Here is a 22,063-nt window from a genome sequence, read left to right as displayed (position 1 = left end):
TGCCGCAGGCAGATATGTTGACCTCAAGGTCAATGGATTCTTCTAACTATAATTAGATGAGTTGTTTTTAAGGTCAAAGTCTTTTGTAATTAAATTACTGACTATATATATAACACATCTGCCTGAGAGGCAATAGAGCACAGGTTCGATTCCCAACAAGGGTCCAACAAGGGTCTATACTAGTCTCCCTTTATTTATTTATCAGCATAAATATAACATACACATACATACATACACACACACACACACACATACATACATACATACATACATTAGATTTTTACAACCCCTGGTATGCCCAAATATGGGAGGAAGATCACTACTTCCATTCTCTGTCCTTCGGCTCCTCACAAGAGACCATCCAGGCAGAAACCCAATATTTTTACTGTTGCCTTTTTCTTACATTTTGTTGTATTTGTGCTCCCTTTATTTATTTATCAGCACAAATTATATATATATAATGTTCAGCTACATATTTAATTCCTGTATTTTATTGGACCTTTAACATATTATTAAGTTCACTTAAATTGAGCGGTTTTTTAAAAGGCAGGATTTCTATGTATAATAAAATTGAAACATTTTGATTATCCAGTGGGGCATTTATTATTTAAAAAGCAAGTTTTAAAAGGTTATAAATTGATCCATGTCAAACACATCTGATGAAGAATTGTATCATTTTAAAAAATGTTTCTGAATAATATCCTTTACACTGTTTACAAGCATTCTTTAACTATCTAACATCTTTTATTTATTTGTTTGTTTGTGAACCATTTATCTATTAAATGGATTGTGATCCACTGAGCCATAGCTCATTAAGTTTAATACACTTGTTATATACTTTTTTGTTTGAATTTCTATCTTTTCTATAAAAAAGGCCCTTTGAATATTATAGGTCATAGATAAGAGATCTTGTATTCCTTTAACTGAGAGCCAGTTTGATGTAGTGCAAGGGTGTCAAACTCACAGCCCATGGGCCGGATGTGTCACTCATTGGCAACGCCTATCCCTGGTTTAGCAAAGGTAAAAAAAGTTGTGATACATCACGTGATTGACACCTCTAGTATAGTGGTTAAGGCATCAGGCTAGAAACCAGGAGATCGTGAGTTCTAGTCTCATCTTGCATAGCAAGGGAAAACCATTTCTAAAATCTTGCAAGGCTAAACTGCTGGGATTAATTCAAGAGTCAACAATGACTCAAAGGTACCAAATACTCTGCCTCCTTATCAGTGGTGGGATTTTAAAAATTTTACTACCAGTTCTGTGGGCATGGCTTTGTGGGTGTGGCTTTGTGGGCATGGCAGGGGACGGTTACTGCAAAATCCCCATTTCCTCCTGATCAGCTGGGATTTGGGAGGCAGAGAATAGATGGGGGCAGGGCCAGTCAGAGGTGGTATTTACCGGTTCTCCAAACTACTCAAAATTTCTACTACCGGTTCTCCAGGACCTGCTGAATACCACCTCTGCTCCTTATTCCTATAATTATTCCCTAGAAAGAAAAATTCAGAATTAGCTTTTCATGCCAAAAATGCCTGAGGGGTTTTCCTTTGAATATAAACAACAGTCTTCCCTTTTTTTGTACATTTACACTCTACCTCCAGCCAAAGTTGCTTCTTTGTAGCCTTTTATATTACAACCCATATGTGGACAATAATAGTTGCTTATCTATTGTCGTTACGAAGTTCTTCCAGTTCTGGAAAACACTTTTCTCATTCCAGATTTTGTTATACATTTGGGAGCAGATGCTTTTTCCAATTAATGTAATGCCTATTGCATGTTTTATGATATAATTATTGTGAATAGTTACTGCTATTTTGATCACTCTTAGATTTTATAAGTTACTTGAAGTGCCCCCATAAGGAGAGGAAAAAGTGAATAACACTATAAATATAAATGCATAATTGCTTTGGATTCACTAATGGGGAAAATAAACTGTGAATAATATTGATTGCTTTAACAATTTACTGTAATAAATTGCTTATTTGGCTAGATTGTGCCTGTTTCCACAAGATTTTTCCAAATCTGTAGAATGTGTGTTTTCTTTTCCCAGGCTAACTGTCTGCTGGGTCCAATATATTCTGTTTAGCACTGATCTCCAATAGCTTAGATAGAGTTTTCTAATAATTCATTCCTTTATTTTTTATTTAATTCTTTTAAAATAGGAATAAAAGAAATTGATTGTGAATGTTTTGAATGTAGAGCATGTGGTTTACACTTGAACTATAATTTTTGGTCTAGTGCTTAAGGTACCAGGCAGAAACTGGGAAATTGTGAGTTCTAGTCTCGTCATAGTCATGTAAATCAGCTGATTGACTTGAGTCAGTCTCTCTCCCTCTCTTCCTCCTTCCGTCCTTCCCCAACACACTGGGAAAATATGAGGAGGAAGGAGTATTACGTATGTTTGCCACTTTCAATTATTTTAAAAATAATAAAGGTGGGATAAAAAATAAAAAATATCTGAGATATCATCACAGTTTTATTAATTATTACATATATAGTATGGTGCAGAGATCTACTGTACTAATAAAGGAACCACAACATTTTAATAGATATTAATATATATTTTAATGGCTGTGGTAAAGATCTGCACCATTGTAAAATCTTTACTTTAGAACATGGCCACACCCCTAACAGTTAACATGTTCTAATATGAATTTGTCAATATTAATTTCCTACACCCACTCACTTACACACACATACATGCACACTCACAAAATATGGTGAGAATATTCATAGTAATATATCAATTAATTTGGTCTAGTGATTAAGGCCCTAGGCCCGTGTTGGCGGACCTGTGACATGTGGAGCCATATTTGCCATCACAGTAACCCTCAGCTATGGCACGCATGCATGTGCCAGCCAGCTGATTTTCGGCCTTCCAGAAGGCCAGGGAAGGCCGTTTTCACCCTCCCCAGGATTCAGGAAAACCTCTGGAACCTGTGGAGGGTGAAAAACAGGCTCAATGGGCCAACTGGAAATTTGTTCCTGAACTTCATCCCCCGCCCGGGGGAGGCTGTTTTCGCCCTCCCCAGACTTCAGGAAAGCCTCCGGAGCCTAGAGGGGGTGAAAACTCCTCACCCCCTGTGCAAGGCGGTCATGAACGTGAATGGGTCATGCACATGCATGGCGTCATACATGCATGCGCAAGTGGGGGGTCATGCGCACATGCGCATGTGTGTGGGCACGCGTGCACACACGATAGCGTGCACTCATTCAATTTTGGCAAACCATTAGAAAAAGATTAGCCATCACTACCCTAGGTTAAAAAAGGAGAGACTGTGAGTTCTAGTCCCCCCTCCCCGAGGCATGAATGCCAGCTGGATGACTTTGGGCCAGCCATTCTCTCTCAGCCCAACTCTCCTTACAGGGTTGTTGCTCAGTGGAAAATGCAAGTAGGAATATTAGGTAAGTTCATTGCAACTTATTTATAAAAATAATAATAATGGGACATAAACAAATTAATTAATAGCAGACTAAATTCATTATTATGTGTTGGAGCAAGACTTTATCTTTAAATATTCTTTCTCTCTTTCCAGCATTTGTCCACACAAAAAGCCCTTTTTAAGCCAGAAATAAAATAAGTTGAACATTTGCAGAATATGAAAAAAAAATCCAAATAGCACCAATAATAATTGGTAATGGAAGTGTTGTTTCTGATTCCGCTCTTCAGAAAATTACCTGCTGATATAGGCATGTTTTGTTAAAAGGATAATGGAGACACTGACAGAACAAAATATTTCAGAAATCATCAAGAACAGGATAAATAAAATTGTCCTTGAACAGGTAAAAAGCCAAACATTGACCACTGCAAATCATTAAAACGAGGCCAGACCCTATATAGAAAGAAAGAAAGAAAACCATATTAGTGTACATAATATTAGTGGATAGAAATATGTTTCTTATTTAGGCTACTGCTTTTTTCTGTTTTTAAGGAGTTTCCCCCCCTTTTTTTTCAGATTCAATAAGAAAAATTACAATAAATCTCACCATTTACTTTGTATCTGCCTTTTTTCATTATGGAGTATGCCTGCAGAACCAGTTCCAACCATTATAATGTTGGCCACAATTAAGGAAATCTTGATAAATATATTTCACATATCCATGCTATGTAGAATTTTTTCCCTTAGAACACTCAACATCTTACCAGGACAGAAGTCTCGCTACTTCAAAGTGGGAAACTTGTAACTGTTTATACAGAACCTTTATGTGTTTGGATAATTTATCTGCTATTCTGAACAGTCTTTTCTTTAAAAGAATTTTGTACTGACTTTAGGATAAACAACACAGGATCAACTTCAAAACGTCCCTACTTACATATGTCTAGGAGTGTCATGCTACCCTGGGGAGAAGTAGTGGTTTGAAGGCATTTCCTCTGCCTTTCAACTTTGCAATTGTTCTTTTTAATTCAGTTTTATTTTTGTTTTTAACCCCAGATTTTATATGGTTTTATTGCTTTACTTTTACACCTTCCAGAATCATGTGTGATGGGTGCTGTAAAAATTTGATAAATAAATAAAATAAAAATAAAAAGTTAATATTTCCCACTGACTAAGCTCAATTCCTAAAGACTCTATGAACATGTAATTTCTTGTCAATAATATAAAAAATAATAATATTTATATTATAATTTATATTATATTATATTATATTATATTATATTATATTATATTATATTATATTATATTATATTATATTATATTATATTATATTATATTATATTATATTATATTATATTATATTATATTATATTATATTATATTATATTATATTATATTATATTATATTATATTATATTATTATATTATATTATATTATATTATATTATATTATATTATATTATATTATATTATATTATTATATTATATTATATTATATTAATTATATTATATTATATTATATTATATTATATTATATTATATTATATTATATTATATTATATTATATTATATTATATTATATTATATTATATTATATTATATTATATTATATTATATTATATTATATTATATTATATTATATTATATTATATTATATTATATTATATTATTATATTATATTATTATATTATATTATATTATATTATATTATATTATATTATTATATTATATTATATTATATTATATTATATTATATTATATTATATTATATTATATTATATTATATTATATTATATTATATTATATTATATTATATTATATTATATTATATTATATTATATTATTATATTATATTATATTATATTATATTATATTATATTATATTATATTATATTATATTATATTATATTATATTATATTATATTATATTATATTATATTATATTATATTATATTATATTATATTATATTATATTATTATATTAATACATTTTTAAAACTTCCTTATACCTTTGGTTTTCTGGTGATTTGTCATCCAAAATAATCGAATATGTCATTTGACATATGCATTTGCATTAGAGGTGGTATTCAGCAGTTTTCTCTGTTCCAACGAACTGGTAGCGTTGGCTACAGGAGGCTCCGCCCACCTGCCCCAATGTAATGCACAAGCATTGCACATGCACAGAAGCGGTGCAAATGCACAGAAGCAGTGTACATGCACAGCCGTGGCCCATGCGCTAACATTTGCGAACCGGTACGGAAGATAAGTGAATCCCACCCCTGATTTACATCCAATACTGTGACACAAATATGAAAGTCTAGAATTTCCATTCTGATGTTGAAAAGCACATTTTTTTCATCACTATTATTTATACCAGACACGTAGTGTATGTCTGTCTTTCTATGTAATTTAAGGTCTTGAAGCTCTAGCATTCAATAAAATGTCAAATATATATTTATATAAATATATATTTGTGTGATTTATGATTGAACAATCATGCTGAAGATTACAGTTGCAAACACAGAGATAGGTAAAGATGTATGAATTGACTTGTTTCCCTATTTCTTTTTAAATGATATGTTTTAGTAGAGTGATGTTTCCTAACTATCAAAATTATAGATTTACTGTTTGGGATGATAAAATCATAATTGTTAAAACATACCTAAAGCTGCCCACCAGTGCAACATCAGTGGAAATTCAGCCATTACTGTAAAATGAAAAATTATGATCTACATGAAATTAGGACTAGAAAATATCAAACATTATATTTGGAAATAAAAAATAATAATCTTAATGAATATAATACCACTGGGCTTATAAATCAATTTTAGGGAAGAATTGATTTAAAAAAAACTGATAGAGTACCTTGCTGTTAATTATCAGAGTTTAAAAACTATATCTAAAAAAGGCATGATCTGGTGCAGATGAGAATGTCATGTGTCAAGGTACTATGTGCCTATTAGGCAACTATTACCCTCTCTGAACCAGTTGTTGGGGATACTACATGTCTCCTCATTCTCCTTTCCTTCTAAAGAATTGTTCAGTGGGAATTTACACCCACAATATGCTTGGTGATAGCTGCACTTTTGGTCAAGACTTAAAGTTTTAAACCATTATTAATTGCTAATCAAATGCATTCTGAGATGTGCTGAGGGAAGGGATATCTTTCAGATCTTTCAGAATTAATAAAAATCCTGTGCTGGTTCACAAGAATAACCTTGTATCCAAATTACCTCAATGGACTTTCCAATCTACTATGGTTTAGAAAAGCCATGAAGTCCTTGTTCTTCATCCATAGAGGGAGAGTAAGACCTCTCGCTTTGTTGAGCTTACCATGGTTTGTGGTTTTATTTATTTTATTGTAATTTCTTCTGATTGTTGTGAACCACCCAGAGTCATTGTACCATATCGGGTAGCATATAATTTAACTATTATTGTTTATATTTGGTTGTATACCACTAAAATCTCATTGTCATGACCTTTAACTAGGTGAAATGGGGTATAATAGGGCAACCATTTTTGAACCAAGCTAACTCAAAATGGGATAACATACAAAATGTGTTCAAAATCCAGGAGCCATGACTCCCAAGGGAATGAAAATTGGGAGAGTTGTGGCTGCTTTGGTGCTATGGCTGTTGCCAGACTGCTGCTGCAGTCACATGATCTTCCTTTTCAAAATCCTATGAAAATTTCCCAGCCGGTCTGCTAATCTTTCACTCTCTCTCCCTCTACCTAGCAGCAGCCATTTACCTAACTGCTGAGATGGGATGGGATTTAGGGAAGTGAAGGAAGGAAGGAAGGACCCCCTTGCATTATTCTCAGCTGATATCACCCTGCCATGTGCTCTCTTAAACTTTGCCACCTACCCTCCCCCTCATGCCTTTCCTGGATGCAACATTCCCACATACATGGGATTCATTCAAAACATTGAACACTTTTTCCATTCCATTCCATCCCTGGAACCAATAGCCCCTAGAGAAGGGCATGCAATTATCATCAACTAATAAATTCCTATTTCATATGCACCCACAACAACTATTTCATACATTCCCATGACAGTTTAGATATTTTTTTTCATAATTAAACATACCTTCACTTCCTTGTATGTATTCATCAACTCTTCTCCACAAATTCTTTGCCTTCATTCAGGTCTCTTACATCCTTCTCATTTCTCTTAATTGTATAGACTCAGAACATAACTATTTTCCCTTGTTAATACATGCTATCCACCATTCACTCCTCTTATTTCCAAGTCACAACCTTCTATTAGCCATGGAAAGTACCCTGCGATTTCCACCACATATCATGGCTTTGCCAAATCAAAGCTTTTATATAAATGATGTCCTCAACCGATAACCATTTGTTCAGCGACTATTTGAAATTACAGCCATGCTGCGCAAATTATGGTTACAATCAATCCTCAGAGTTCCTGCCATCCCATCAACTCTGTGATCACATGATTGCAGTTTGCTGCCTGACAATGAACTTGCACTTATGACCAGTTGTGGTGCCATGTGATCATGTGTTTACCATTTGCAATCGTCCCTGTCAGCTTCCCCAGAAAATCAATGGGGAAGCCAGCAGGGAAGGACACAAGTCAATGGGTTCTCCCCCCCCCCCCCCCCAAATTCCCTCAATGGGAAAGTTAGCAGGAAATTGCCCCATGAATTCCCACAATGGGAAAGTTAGCAGGAAATTGCTTCAGCTAGCAATCATGGCATTAGGTTAACAAGGACAACCATGACTGCAGGGATTGCCATCGTTGAGTGATGCAGGCATGCCTTTTGACCACATTGCTTATCAGTGAAAATTCCAGTCCCAATTGCCATCATAAATTAAGGATTACCTAAAAGTTGTTTAGTAACCTACAGAAGCTATAGACTAGGTTATTCAACCTCAAATCTGCCTATTCAGCATTCCTGGTTAATGACAAAGACAATATTGGTCTGTTTTTCTGGGGGTTTGGGCAGTAGGTCACAAGTACAACCAAAGCCAATTTTACCCTATTCTGTGCAAACTATAACCTAGAAATTACCTTGCAAGTTAACATACTGTCACCCACATCCTGCCAACTTGGTGATATATATATCCAGGATGCATTAATTCAACCTTTGCTATCACTTACAGTCCAATTTTAAAGCAATACTTATATTATTTTCATGCACAGTATAGTTCATTTCAGCCAGAATGTTTATGTTCGTTACAAGTGACCCTTTTCACTTTCAGCAAAGAAAAACTGAAAAGCAATTAATGTTTTGAGTTACAAAAAAGATGAAAATCACATAATTACATATAGTATGTATGTGAATGTGTATATTAAGGAAATATACACATATTTAAAGAATAAGTTCTGGCCTGGAAGCATGGATGATTCTGGAATATCCTTCCTCTAACCGACTCAAGTAATTTGCCACAGCAGAGCAATGGGCTATACTGGCTAAAGATAATAGCAGCTGTAATCCAACATATTGTAGTGTGCAAGAGCTGTGGCCACTGTTTGTTTCTTTTAACCTACTTTATGTCTTCAGTAAGAAGATAAAGCCGACAATGTCACTATGTGAATGCATATCTATAAAACTGCTTTCGAAAATCATCGGCTATTGTTTTATGAAGTAATGCTATTTAATAAACAATATACCTACCTGCTGAAGTTACTGTGATGTGAATGATTGTAATAGTAATGGCATAATCCCAAACCCATTCTTCTACTAGCAAGGCAAAGAGCAGGCCAGAGATGACATAGGCTATTTCCATTGATATTATAAGAACTAGAAACACAGAAATGCATTAAAACAATAAATGGGATATTTTGTTCAGTGCTTTCGAATTCTAAGTCTGCTAAATTTCCAAATATCAGATTGCTATTAAAGATAGGAGCAGTCTAACAACAGTATGTTATCCTCAGTCTGTAAAATAATTTTTGCATGGCTGATGGCCAACACAAAATCCTTGGAGGTAAATTTGGGTTTGTGTTTCTCACAAACTCTGATACAGATACATAATTTTAGACTGAATTTTATTCTTTATTCTGTGCCTTCTATTTAAAGTATATAACTACACTTACTATTGTCTTTTGGGCTTTTCAGTTTAATCTGCTGACTGGAAAACTGATTAAGAGATATATGGTGCCATGGTGGCACAGTGGTTAGTATGCAATGTTGCAGGTGAAAACTATTGACTGCCAGCAGTTCGATCCTGACTGGCTCAAGGTTGACTCAGCCAGCCATCCTTTGGAAGTCCTTTGGTAAAATGAGGACCCAAATTGTTGAGAGCAATAAGCTGAACTCTTTAAACTGCTCAGATAGGCCTTTAAAGCACTATGAAGTGGTATATAAGTCTAAGTTCTATTGCTATGGGGAGTCGATGGAAGCAATATATTTATGGTATGCCTAAGGCTGCCACTCCTAAACTATTCCTACTCTCTGAGAGAATAGCAAGTGGGGTCAAGTTCATTTTTAAAGCAAACGTTTAGGATGTTCAGTTTTTATGTAAGGAGATATGATATAGAATAAGACAATCCTGTCCCATAGCATCACTTTTTGAAGGGTGTTTGGACCAGTGTATGCATTACCCAATACACCAAAAAAATACATACCGTATATACTCAAGTATAAGCCGAGTTTTTCAGCCCACTTTTTGGGCTGAAAAAAGCCGCCTCGGCTTATACTCGAGTCAGTGAAAAATTTGCCCGAAATGGAGGAGAAAAAGGGGCGGGGCCATGCCGCTGGGTGACGTTCGTGAATGGCCCGGCGCCCCTGTGAGTTTCCCCTCCCTCTGTGTCAGTTTGCCGCGCAGCACGCACCGCACCATCCCCCCTCCTCACATTCTAATGTAATGCAGGGCTGTCTTACGATTCCCCTTCCTCCCCCTCCTGCCGCTCTGCAACGATGTCCCACCTCCTCCTTGTTATGGCAAGCAGCCACATAGCGATGTCCCACCTCCTCTGGTACAGTGATCCAATGATAGGAATCACTGTGCCGTGTGTCATAGGAGGCGGGACATCGCTCCCGCGGCTGCACGGGACATCATTACCGGTAGCTGCTGCATTTCCCACCCTAGGCTTATACTCGAGTCAATAACTTTTCCAGTTTTTTGTGGTAAAATTAGGTGCCTCGGCTTATATTCGGGTCGGCCTATACTCGAGTATATATGGGTAGCTGATAGTGTAGGAACAATTTCTTGCCTATAACAATAGCAATAGTACTTAGACTTATATACCACTTCACAGTACTTTACAGCCCTCTCTAAGTGGTTTACAGAATCAGCATATTGCCCCCAACAATCTGGGTCCTCCTTTTACTGATTTCAGAAGAATGGAAAACTTAGACTTGAACTGCCAAATTGCAGGCAGCGGACAGGCAGCATAAGTAGCCTTCAGTACTGCATTCTAACCACTGCGCCACCACAGCTCTATAGATGACATGGCAGTTACCAAAACATTAACTTGTTAAATCCTCATTTTTATAAAGATAGAAAAGTGTCACAATTTTTACTATGCTGCTAGCTTTCCAAAAGAATGTAATGCATATAGTTAGTCTTGCTATCATGATCGGACTTCTATTACATATTCAAGTAATTTAAGGGTACATTGTTACATAGATTAACAGAATGCTGATGAAGAAGATTAAATTAAAAATGCACAGATTCAAGTATTGTCTTGAACGGTTGCTTCTCAGTGTGCTTGGTTCTTCACATGGAATCCACCTTATCCTCCAAAAAGCTGTTCCTGCATCATCCAGAATCAGTACCAATATCCATTTTAATATAACAGAGTGAAAGCAGGTTTTCTTGAATTTTAATAGAAAGCCTAGGCTTTTTAAACATCCATTTAATCATAGGTGTTCTCAGTAATCAGGAAAATCTGTGGAGTGAAGAGCAATACTACTTTGATTTCTGCAGGATACTAAGAATTGTATCTGTAATTTATTCTTCCAACTTTCAACAGTTCATCTGGTCATTACTCTAATTGCTGTACTGCAATCCCATAGATAAGCCCAGGGAATTGATCTCTTTTCACACATCTGTAACCACAGCACTTCTGAGGCCAGGAAAAGGAAGAAGTAGAGAGCACAATGCTCCAGCTAATGATTTGTTCTTTTATTTCCAAGATTTAAAGGAAAAAAGGAAAAGAAAGAGAACTCTCTCTGCCAATCCCCAAATACCACTATTTTTCTAAATCAAGAAAACAAACAAATGTTATTCAATTTTACCAAATTAGAAAACAAAATTACCAATAACATGAGAGAGGGAGGGAGGGAGGGAGGGAGGGAGAGAGAGAGAGAGAGAGAGAGAGAGAGAGAGAGAGAGAGAGAGAGAGAGAGAGAGAGAGATGTATGTGTGTATATATATATATATATATATATATATATATATATATATATACACACACACACACACACACACACACACACACACACACACACACACACACACAGTATATACAGTATATACACGAATTAATTAATGGTTTTCCCTAAAAACATATCCTGGAATGACAGCTTGACACCTTTACTCCATTTCATTGTCATGATGTACATTTTACTGAGGATGTCATAATAATAATGTCAGGAAGATATATGAGACATTACTTAAATTGGTAAAATTCTTGAAGAGCTTAAAATTATAAATGTTTAAAAATAATAAACCTTACGGCATTATTCTTTGCTTCTGATCCTACTGACACTTACATTAAATTACTTTTGTTCTATAGTTATGAAAGGTAAGAAAACACCTTTTTAAAACTATTATTAGATTGAAGCTGAATTTTTCATAGATTGTCTATAATCATCATTTCCCTTACATAGTTGTCAAGTCTCTTTTCATCATACCCAGACTGGAAAAACTCAAGCTAGTTGACAGCTATAATAACCTAGTTGTTGGCTTACAAATCTGAAACAACATTAGGAGGCAATCTTATTCATTGGAAATGTTAAGGCTGATAAGGCAGGAACCAGCAGTCCTCCGGGTAGACAGAATTGTTATGTAAAGTAATCTTAGCTGCATCCCAAGGCTATCCCTAGAGCAGGGGTCTTCAATCTTGACAGCTTTAAGACTTGTGGACTTCAACTCCCAGAATTCCTCAACCAGCTTTGACTGAGGAATTCTGGGAGTTGAAGTCCACAAGTCTTAAAGCTGCCAAGGTTGCAGACTCCTGCCCTAGAGAATGGCCTAATGCCTGCTCACTCTGAAAACTGTGAGGAAACATTCATGAGTTTAAGTTCTGAAGTACTGACCTAAAGACTTCTTTGCTCCACAGTGGACAATCATTGTGTTAAGGCTTTATTCTGGTCTGCAATAAAGGTTTTAATCTACCCAAGTCTTGAGTCAAGTCACACCAGGAGTTTTATTTGGTATTAAGTATGAGAAAAGCTGTAATTTACTACCCAGCTCTGATGTGAGATCTAACAGGAAAAGTAGAAATAGTTGCAATCTGTTTAGTGATTAAGAAAGGACCCATGCTCTGGAATATTCTGAACAATGCAAAGGTGAGGTCTGATGGAGTGGCTATTAGTGTGGGTAATGTGCCCCGGGTGTTAATTCACTGGGAAATCAGTGACTAAGCAGAATGCAACTGCTCAATAGTGAAAGTTGCATTTCCATGAATGTTGATGGAGTATGACACGCTATAACTAATTTTGTCTTGAGACATATAGGGGAAAACTTTCAGTCTGGCTAGTGATTATCTGTAGAAGCTTTGTATCAATGTTAACATTTTTTTAATGTACCATGATTTACCATAATGGGTGACTTGAGGAGATGCCATTTCAATAATTCATCTATTGGGATAATTACTTTCATTCCTATTAGACAAGCCTCTGGCCTTTTTTTCTGGTGAAATATATTTTCCTCAGCAGAACACCCTATTGGCAATTAGGTATTAATGGAGCAAATAAATATTGGGCTGATGCAGATATAACATGAAGGTCCTAAATGGTGTTGAGATTTTTTTTTCATAATATGAATTCACTCATCTTTGTTTCTCTTCTCTGCACTCTTTCTAGTCTCAACATCTAGAAATTATAATCTAGACTAGAGAGAATATTCATGAATTCATGGTACTCCTGGCCTATTCTCTGTGTTCTTAGATCAATATGAGTAAAGATGGTTGTTTTCCAAAAGAATTTGAAAAGGAAATAAAAATAGTAAAAATGTAATAAAGATATGTAGTATTATATATCCCCAAATTAGAAGGAACAGGAAGAGATCTGATACTGTTTACCTCCTCCAGATTCACCTAAGATAGCCACTGCAGGTTAAGCCATCTAGCTTATACATCTCACACACTGCATTTATCTTGAAACCATGTGTCTTTTCTCAATATGTAAAGTGAATCTATTGATATTCATAAATGCAAACACTATACAAATTACACCACCATTAACTCCTTAAAAATTCTTCCCAGATTCCATACAACATCAGTCATCTTAGATTGATGTTGTATGGAAACCTGGAAGAATTTTTAAGGAGTTAATGGCGAGATAATTTGTATTTGGTGTTTGCATTTAAATTTAAATCAACCGCTTGAAGCATTTTGATAGAAAATGGCCTTCTAGTTGTTTCAAGATCACAGATAGAAAAGAAGAAAACTTACCTAAGTAATAGGGGTTAAACCATGAAGGTTTTGTCTTAAAATCAAAAGGTGCAAATCCATCCAACATTTGAATTCTGTGAATATATGAAGCATGTCAATATATCCTTCAGGAATATCTGAACAAAACATTTTTCTTCTACCAATCTTTCCCCAAATACAGATATTCTCATATATGCTGGATAGCAAATATTAGATAAGGTCACATAATTAACATCCTTTTCATACCAAATTCAATTATTAAGCAATATATATATATATATATACACACACACACACACACACATATGAGAACATATGTCTAAATGTTATATTCAAAACGAATGAAGCCAAAGTCAATTCCACCCCCATCACATAATTTCACGCATTTCTGCTTTTAGAAAGATACTTAAAGTCTTCTTACCTGAATGCTGTGAAACAAAAGCACAGGACTATGTAATACACAAGGTAGAATATTAGCACACATTTTAGCAGATTGAGCAAAATAATCTGTAAATAAATAATAAAATTAAATCAATGTGTTTTCTTAACCACTTTTTGTTCCAAATCACTAGAAAAATATCATAGTATGTGTGAGTGTGCGTTCTCTCTCTGGCAGCCCCACTCCCACTGCCCTGCAAGGCCACAGACACACCCTGCCCCTCCCTGCCTGAGGCTGACTACTGAGTCCCATGCCAGCTGGGGGAAGCCCCCCCCCCCTCTCTCTCTCTCTCTCTCTCTCTCTCTCTCTCTCTCTCTCTCGTGTGTGTGTGTGTGTGTGTGTGTGTGTGTGTGTGTGTGTATTCAGGTATACTTACTTAGGTACTAATTGCATGAAATCTAAGGGCTGTATGGTCAGGAACATTCATGGGAGGAAAATTGTAACACCTGCATCATAACATCATTACATAAATGCTACCATTTATATAAGAGCATCAGACACTTAGATTGAAATATAGTATAATGGCAATTTGCATGGTAATACAATTGCATGCATGTCATTATTTTGGCATTAGGGGGTTTATTTGTGTATTTGACAGTTTTTATACTTTGCCCTATTTTAAAACAACTCTCCCTAGTTTACTTCTTATTGAATTATGAAAATGACCAATATTTGTAATTTGTAATTTTAATAGATTTGTATGCTGCCCAATCCCGAAGGACTCCGGGCGGCTTACATAAAAGCAATTTAAAAAAATATATTAGAAAAGATTAAAACACAAGACAGAATGACTCAAAAACAGAAACACAACATGCACTCAGTTGTAATGGGGCTGAAGTTCAGTCAAGATCAACAGCCCCAGGCCTGCCAGAACAGCCAGGTCTTAACAGACTTACGGAAGGCCAGGAGAGTGGGGAGGGTCTGGATCTCAGGGGGTAGATCGTTCCAAAGGGCCGGGGCAGCAACAGAGAAGGCTCTTCCCCGAGGAGCCGCCAGACAGCATTGCGTAGCCGATGGTACACGGAGAAGGCCCGCCCTGTGCGATCTTATTGGGCGCTGGGAGGTATATTGCAGGAGGCGGTCACGGAGATATCCAGGTCCTAGGCCATGTAGGGCTTTATAGGTAATAACCAGCACCTTGAAGCATGTCCGGAGACTGATGGGAAGCCAGTGCAGTTCACGGAGGATAGGTGTAACATGGGTGTACCTAGGTACACCCAGTATCGCTCGCGTGGCTGCATTCTGGACCAATTGTAGTCTCCGAACACTCTTCAGGGGCAGCCCCATGTAGAGCGCGTTACAGTAGTCAAGCCTTGAGGTGACGAGGGCATGAGTGATCATTTGGAGTGCCTCCCGGTCCAGGTAGGGCCGCAACTGGTGCACCAGGCGAACATGGGCAAAAGCTCCCCTGGTCACAGCTGACAAGTGATGTTCTAATGTCAGCTGTGGGTCCAGGAGAACACCCAAGTTGCGGGCCCTCTCTGAGGGGTGTAAGATTACACCCCCCCCAGGTTTAGAGGTGGAATATCTGGACTATTTTGGGGGGGGCAGCATCCAAAGCCACTCAGTCTTGTCAGGGTTGAGCGCAAGCTTGTTCATTCCCATCCAGACTCTGACAGCTTCCAGGCACTGGCACATTACTTCCACCGCTTCGCTGAGTTGGCACGGGGCGGACAGATACAGCTGGGTATCATCCGCATACTGGTGGTATTTAATCCTGTACCTACGAATGATCTCACCCAGCGGCTTCATGTAGATGTTAAATAGGAGGGGGGACAGGACCGAGCCCTGCAGCACCCCGTATTCAAGGGGCCTAGGGGTTGACCTCTGTCCTCCGACCAACACCGACTGTGACCTGCCAGAGAGGTAAGAGGAGAACCACCGCAAAACGGTGCCTCCCACTCCCACCTCTTCCAGCCACCGCAGAAGGATACCGTGGTCGATGGTATCGAAGGCCGCTGAGAGGTCAAGAAGCACCAGGATAGAGGAATGCCCTCTATCCCTGGCTTGCCAGAGATCATCAGTCAGTGCGACCAAAGAGGTTTCGGTGCAGAAACCAGGCCTGAAACCAGACTGAAAGGGATCTAGATAATCCGCTTCATCCAAGGTCCGCTGGAGTTGAGAGGCCACCACCTTCTCAACAACCTTCCCTAAAAATGGGAGGTTGGAGACTGGACAGTAGTTTTTAAAGACAGTTGGATCCAGAGCAGGTTTCCTGAGGAGGGGTGTCACCACAGCTTCCTTCAAAGGTTGCAGGAAAGACCCCTCTCAAAGCGAGGTGTTTACAATCCTCTGGATCCAGCCCTGTGTCACCTCTCTGCCGGTCGAAACCAACCAGGAGGGATAAGGGTCCAGTAGACAGATGGCGGTACTCATCGCTCCCCGTGACCCGACAAAGGGGCGAACATCAAAACCGCACCTGACTAAACCGCGTCGCTGAAACTGCGATGCCATCAACGCAGCGACAACAGCGCAGCGACAGTAGTGCAGAGACAGAAGGGCGCTTTACAACAGCGCTTATAACTTAAGGTAAGGGTTAGGTTTAGGGCTAGGTTTAGGGCTAGGTTTAGGGTTAGGTTTAGGGTTAGTCTTAGGATTAGGTTTAGTGTAACGTTTAGCGTTAGGGGTTAGGTTTAGGTTTAGGGTTAGGTTTAGTTTTACAGCGCGCTTCTGTCGCTGTGCTGTTGGCGCGATTCAGCGCTCATTCGTCGGAGCGCTTTAGAACATGCGGTTTGTCACCGCAGTTTAGTCAGGCGCGGTTTTGTCGTTCGCCCTTTTGTCGGTGAACCATAGCTCCCATGGCCTTGTCCACTTCCTCAGGAGTGGCAAGCTGGAACTCACTCCACAAAGTTTGATCAAGGCTCTCCCTCGGCATCTCTGCTGGCACTGTTCAAGTGGAGTCCAGGTCCGTCCGAATCTGCGTGACTTTATCCGACAGAAACTGAACAAATTCCTCAGCTCTTCCCTGTAAGGGTTCACTCGCATCCCTCCCTTTTAGGAGGGAGCAGGTTATCCTAATCAGGACGGCAATAAGGGCGGAAAAATGCGAACATTTTGCTGGCCGTATCGCCACTAGATAAGACCTAATAAAGGTTCTTAATAGTGTTTGGTCGGATTCGGAGTTACTAGCCCTCCAACTTCGCTCTAGACGTCTCTTTTGGCGCTTTATCTCCTGGAGTTCCTCGGTAAACCAAGGCGCCCTCCTGGATCCACTGCCGCGGAGAGTCCGCAAAGGAGCAATCCGATCTAAAGCCCTAGTCGCTGCGGTATTCCAGGCAGCGACCAAGGACTCAGTCGAATTGTGGGCAAGGGAGTCAGGTATCTCCCCAAGCTCCGTCTGAAATCCCAGAGGGTCCATCAGGTGCCTGGGGTGGAACCATTTAATCGGCTCCACCTCCCTGCGGTGGGGGAGTAGCTTCCAAAACTGAAGCCTCAGCAGGAAGTGATCTGTCCATGATAAGGGCAAGATCTCAATCCCCTTTAATTCCAGATCACGTCTCCACTGCTCCGAGAGAAACACAAAGTCGAGCGTGTGTCTCGCCACATGAGTCGGACCCTGAATTACTTGGGTCAAGTCTATGGTTGCCATGGAAGCCATGAACTCCTGGGCCCCATCAGAGCATTGGCCAAGAGATGGCAGGTTGAAATCCCCCAGTACTATAAGTCTGGGGAACTCAACCGCCAGTCTGGCTACTGACTTTAGGAGCACAGGCAGGGCTGTTGTGATGCAGCTGGGAGGTAGGTACGTCAGCAACAAGCCCACTTGACCCCCTAGGTCCAACCTCACAAGGAGGGACTCACACCTGACATTCTCTGGAGCAGGGATCCTGCGAGGAACTAATGATTCCCGGATAATAACAGCAACTCCTCCACCCCTTCTCTGGTGTCGTGGCTGGTGGAGCACCTGAAACCCTTCTGGGCACATTTCTGAGAGGGGGACTCCTCCCTCATGACCCAGCCAGGTTTCACTAATACATGCCAGGTCTGCCTCCTCATCTAATAGTAAGTCCCGGACGAGGGGAGCTTTATGGACCACAGACCTGGCATTTAGCAACAGCAGCCTGAGACCAGGGCCCTGATTTCCCATGTCACCTGGTTCCCGAGTTGAGTTATCAGGGCCGGAACAAGGGATCGCTGTGACGTATCGAACCCTTCTTCCCCGGTAATGGCTAACCCTGAAGCTCCCGTCATACCTGCCCCTCCCAGTCATGACCGTAATGCTCCGGCCTGCCCCCATGCCCATAGGCCCCCCTCTATCTCTCAAGGCCCCCGCTCTACTCAGCAGGCCATTCAAATCAGACATTCCCGGATGAGAGGCAGATCCAGGCCCCCATCCACTTCTGCTTCCGCACTCAGTGGAGGGGGCTCCAGGCCGCACTCTCAATCCCCTCATACGCGCCAACCAAGCATTCTCCACATGCATACCCCACAATAGTTTAAAAAGATACAACAATACAATAAAAATAATTATGATAATTTAAAAGAAAGTGGGATCATTCGCTCGCAGGCATACACATACACTCCACATACTAAAGGAAAAGAAAGAGGGATTGCGCAGATATTAAATTAGTGTTGGAATTGTGCAAGTCAATCATTGGTCCATAGAATGGCGACACACAGTCAGGTCAATGGCAGGGGGGTGTAGACAAAATAGTTTGTCTTCCCTCCCAGATAGTGTGGTAAAGGGAGGCAGAGGTCTGGGCGGCAGAGATAGTGTCCTTAGAGTAGTGGTAGGTGGTAATAGTCGGGACAGGGAGACAGGATCGAAAAATCTGGAAATCCAGGAGTCCAAAATCCAAGGTCCAAAGTCCATAGGCAGTCCAAAGTCCATAAACATAAGCAGAGGCGGGGAGAGCCAAGTGGTAATAATAATAAGTTGGAAAAGCTCTGCAACTACAGCAAGGGCAGAGAAGAAGCCACATCATGGAGACAGTCCGTTCGAATGGAGTGGGGGGGGATGCCCAGAGGGATTGTAACGATGATACTTAGAAACAGCTGTCACCTCTGTCCAGCGCCACATAAGACAATCAACCCACTCCGAGGAAACCGACGGCGGGACGATGTAACTGTGAAAACTCCAGGGGCTCTCCCACTCGAAGAGGACAAGGACAGAGGCCGCCAGGATGCCGCAAGCCAGGATACAATGAAGAACGAGGGAGGGGGGCCTGGAAGGGCCATGGTGGCGGTAGCAAGGCCAGCCGCTTGATCCCACTTGGTGCCATCCAGACCGACCACCCCCTCGTTGGTAGGATAGTATTAGCTCGGCCCCAAGGTTCTCCTGAATTTGTCAAGTCCAAAAGTAAAGTCCCATGTCCAGAAACAAAGCCGAGAAGCGCCGGCGTTATTAAAAACTGCCGGGGACGGCGCCATCAGCGCGGCGGTGCCATCTTTGCTGCCAGAACAAGAGAAGATGCTACGGCAGCCGAGCAGGCTAGAAACCAGCCAAAGGAGGCAGCCCTCCAGCTGATCGTCTGGCCGAGACCCCCAGGTCATACTTTACCGTATGGATCCTTCCTTGCGGGGCTCGCTGCCAGAGACCAGGATATTTTCGGGCGTTTCTTTCTTCTGGACCTGCTAGGACCTGCTTTGGATGCCCCACTGCCAAATACACACCGGCTGACTCCCTACACTCCAAGCGCCCTGCAGATGTGCTGTGTTCCTTCTCGGTGGGCCTTCCACTCCCCAGCCAGCTGTGCAAGAGCTTTGGGCCACATGAGAGCACCCTCTCCCTTCCGCAGCAGCAGCAACAGCACCTTCCCATAATAATGCAAGAGTAAACCAAAAACCAATCCAGAGGTGTAATGGTAACACCTTTTAGAGATCAAAAGTGTAATTCTGTCTTGAAAGGTTATCTCTAAGCTTATCTCCAAACTTTCCAAAATGCAATTGGAAAGGGAACCATCCATGTTTCAAGGGGTGGGGGAGTTTATTCTACAGAAGTGGAGAGCAATTTGAAAAATTGCTTCTTTCATCTCCTTCAGCAACTTCTCCTTTGGAGGGAATCATGACCGTCTCTATCCTAGATCAACAGGCTGATTCTACTTGAATGGGATAGAGCTAAAAAAAGGCCTAGGAGTTAATCCTTAAAGGGTTATATAAGTTAATTGAGAGCCAGTTTGGTGTAGTAGTTAATGCATCCAGCTAGAATCTGGGAGTGTGAGTTCTAGTCCTGCTTTTAGGCACAAAGTCAACAGCTGGATGATTTGGGGGCCAATTGCACTCTCTCTCAGTTCTAGGGCTTCTGAAAAACTTTGCTAGCAAAATTGCAAGGACTGGTCCTGGCAGCTTCTGAAAATTGGTCAAAATTGAACGGGGAAAAAAAGTTACAACTAGCATTTTGAATATTCAAAAACCTATTGGGTGCCAATGCAGCACCCACAAGCTGGTGTCATCTGGCTGCAATATTTCTCCCCCACAAGCAGGCAAGCAACTGTATTTTATACCCATTACAATTTTTGCATAGTTGTGAAAGACAGCCCCATGTAAAGATCATTGCAGTAGACTGCCCTAGAGGTAATAAAGCCATGATTTACTGCTAAATATATTTTTCAGAATGGCTGAGTGTGCAATTAGATGTGTCTTCAGGCATATGAATAATAAAAAAAGCTTACCCAAGAAAATAAAATTGAAGTTTTGTCATCTTTGGGATTGGCAAAGTATAGACTAGTCAACATTATAAAGAAATTATTAGCTGGGATCCTAAGGTAATAAAGTAAAAATAGAAGTAAAGCCTCTCACCACTCTTCCTTTTACATGACCATAACTGAGCCCAAAATTTATGTTGCTAAGTGAGAAATGTGTTTAGTGTCTTTTATTACTTTTCTTGCCGCAGCTGGTAAGTGGTTCACTGCAGTTGTTAAATGAGTAACATGGTTGTTAAGTGAATCTGGCTTCCCCATTGATTTTGCTCATCCTAAGGTCACAAAAGGGGATCACATGACCCCGGGACACTGCAACCGTCATAAATATAAACCATTTAACAAGCATCCGAATGTAAATAAAAGGACCATGAGATACTGCGATGGTCATAAGTGTGGAAAATGGTCATAAGTCACTTTTTTTCAGGGCCATTGCAACTTTGAACAGTCACTAAGCGAAGTGTTGTAAGTTGATGACAACCTATAGCAGGCCTGTCAACTGGTGGCCCATGGGTCGGATGCATCATGTACAGGCCATGCCCACCCCAGCTCCGCAAAGACAAAAACGTCACGATACATCACAATACATCACATGATGTGTTCACCCGTGACCTATAGACTCTGAAGAGGCCCCCTTTTCTTCTTATCCCAAATCATTCATAACACCATTGATAAAGTGACCAGATGTCCCGATTTTGGCAGGACAGTCACGATTTCTAACAATTTGTCCCGTGTCCCGGGGCGTTTTTAAAAACTCCCGATTTTCTGACTTCATGTTGAAAGCCCAGTGGATTTGCTTAAGAAATCCTAACCGGGCCAAGACAAAAGACACTCTGTCTAACCTCTCTCTTTGTCTCAGTACTTTCATTGAAGATATTAAAACGTTAAAGCAAGAAAACGGAACACCCAACCGCCCCTTTTAGTTTTACTTACTTTTATAAGAAAAGATGACCCAGTACCATAGAGCTCCAGGAAATACTTTGGCTAGAGAAGTAGCGACTTTCCTTCCTGGATTTCCCAGAGGGGAGGGGCACAGAGGTTG

General features: G+C 39.9%; 1 protein-coding gene across 1 annotated transcript in view; it reads right to left on the bottom strand.

Moving 5' to 3' along the window:
- Window positions 1-3,735: 3,735 nt before the first annotated feature.
- Window positions 3,736-22,063, bottom strand: part of TMEM244 (transmembrane protein 244) — a 32,073-nt gene continuing 13,745 nt past the window's right edge. The window contains exons 2-6 of the mRNA XM_087719026.1: window positions 14,366-14,451; window positions 13,966-14,039; window positions 9,017-9,142; window positions 6,037-6,081; window positions 3,736-3,830 (exon numbers count right to left, since the gene is read on the bottom strand). Of these exons, the coding sequence (XP_087575152.1) occupies window positions 3,736-3,830; window positions 6,037-6,081; window positions 9,017-9,142; window positions 13,966-14,039; window positions 14,366-14,451 (426 nt within the window). The remainder of the gene's footprint in view (window positions 3,831-6,036; window positions 6,082-9,016; window positions 9,143-13,965; window positions 14,040-14,365; window positions 14,452-22,063) is intronic.

Source organism: Thamnophis sirtalis, unplaced genomic scaffold, assembly GCF_051295495.1.
Source record: "Thamnophis sirtalis isolate CommonGarterSnake01/CBP01778 unplaced genomic scaffold, rThaSir2_p1.2 scaffold_6, whole genome shotgun sequence".
Classification (NCBI taxonomy): domain Eukaryota; kingdom Metazoa; phylum Chordata; class Lepidosauria; order Squamata; family Natricidae; genus Thamnophis; species Thamnophis sirtalis.
Note: the sequence above shows the minus strand (reverse complement) of the source record. Positions and strands in the feature narration are given on the sequence as shown.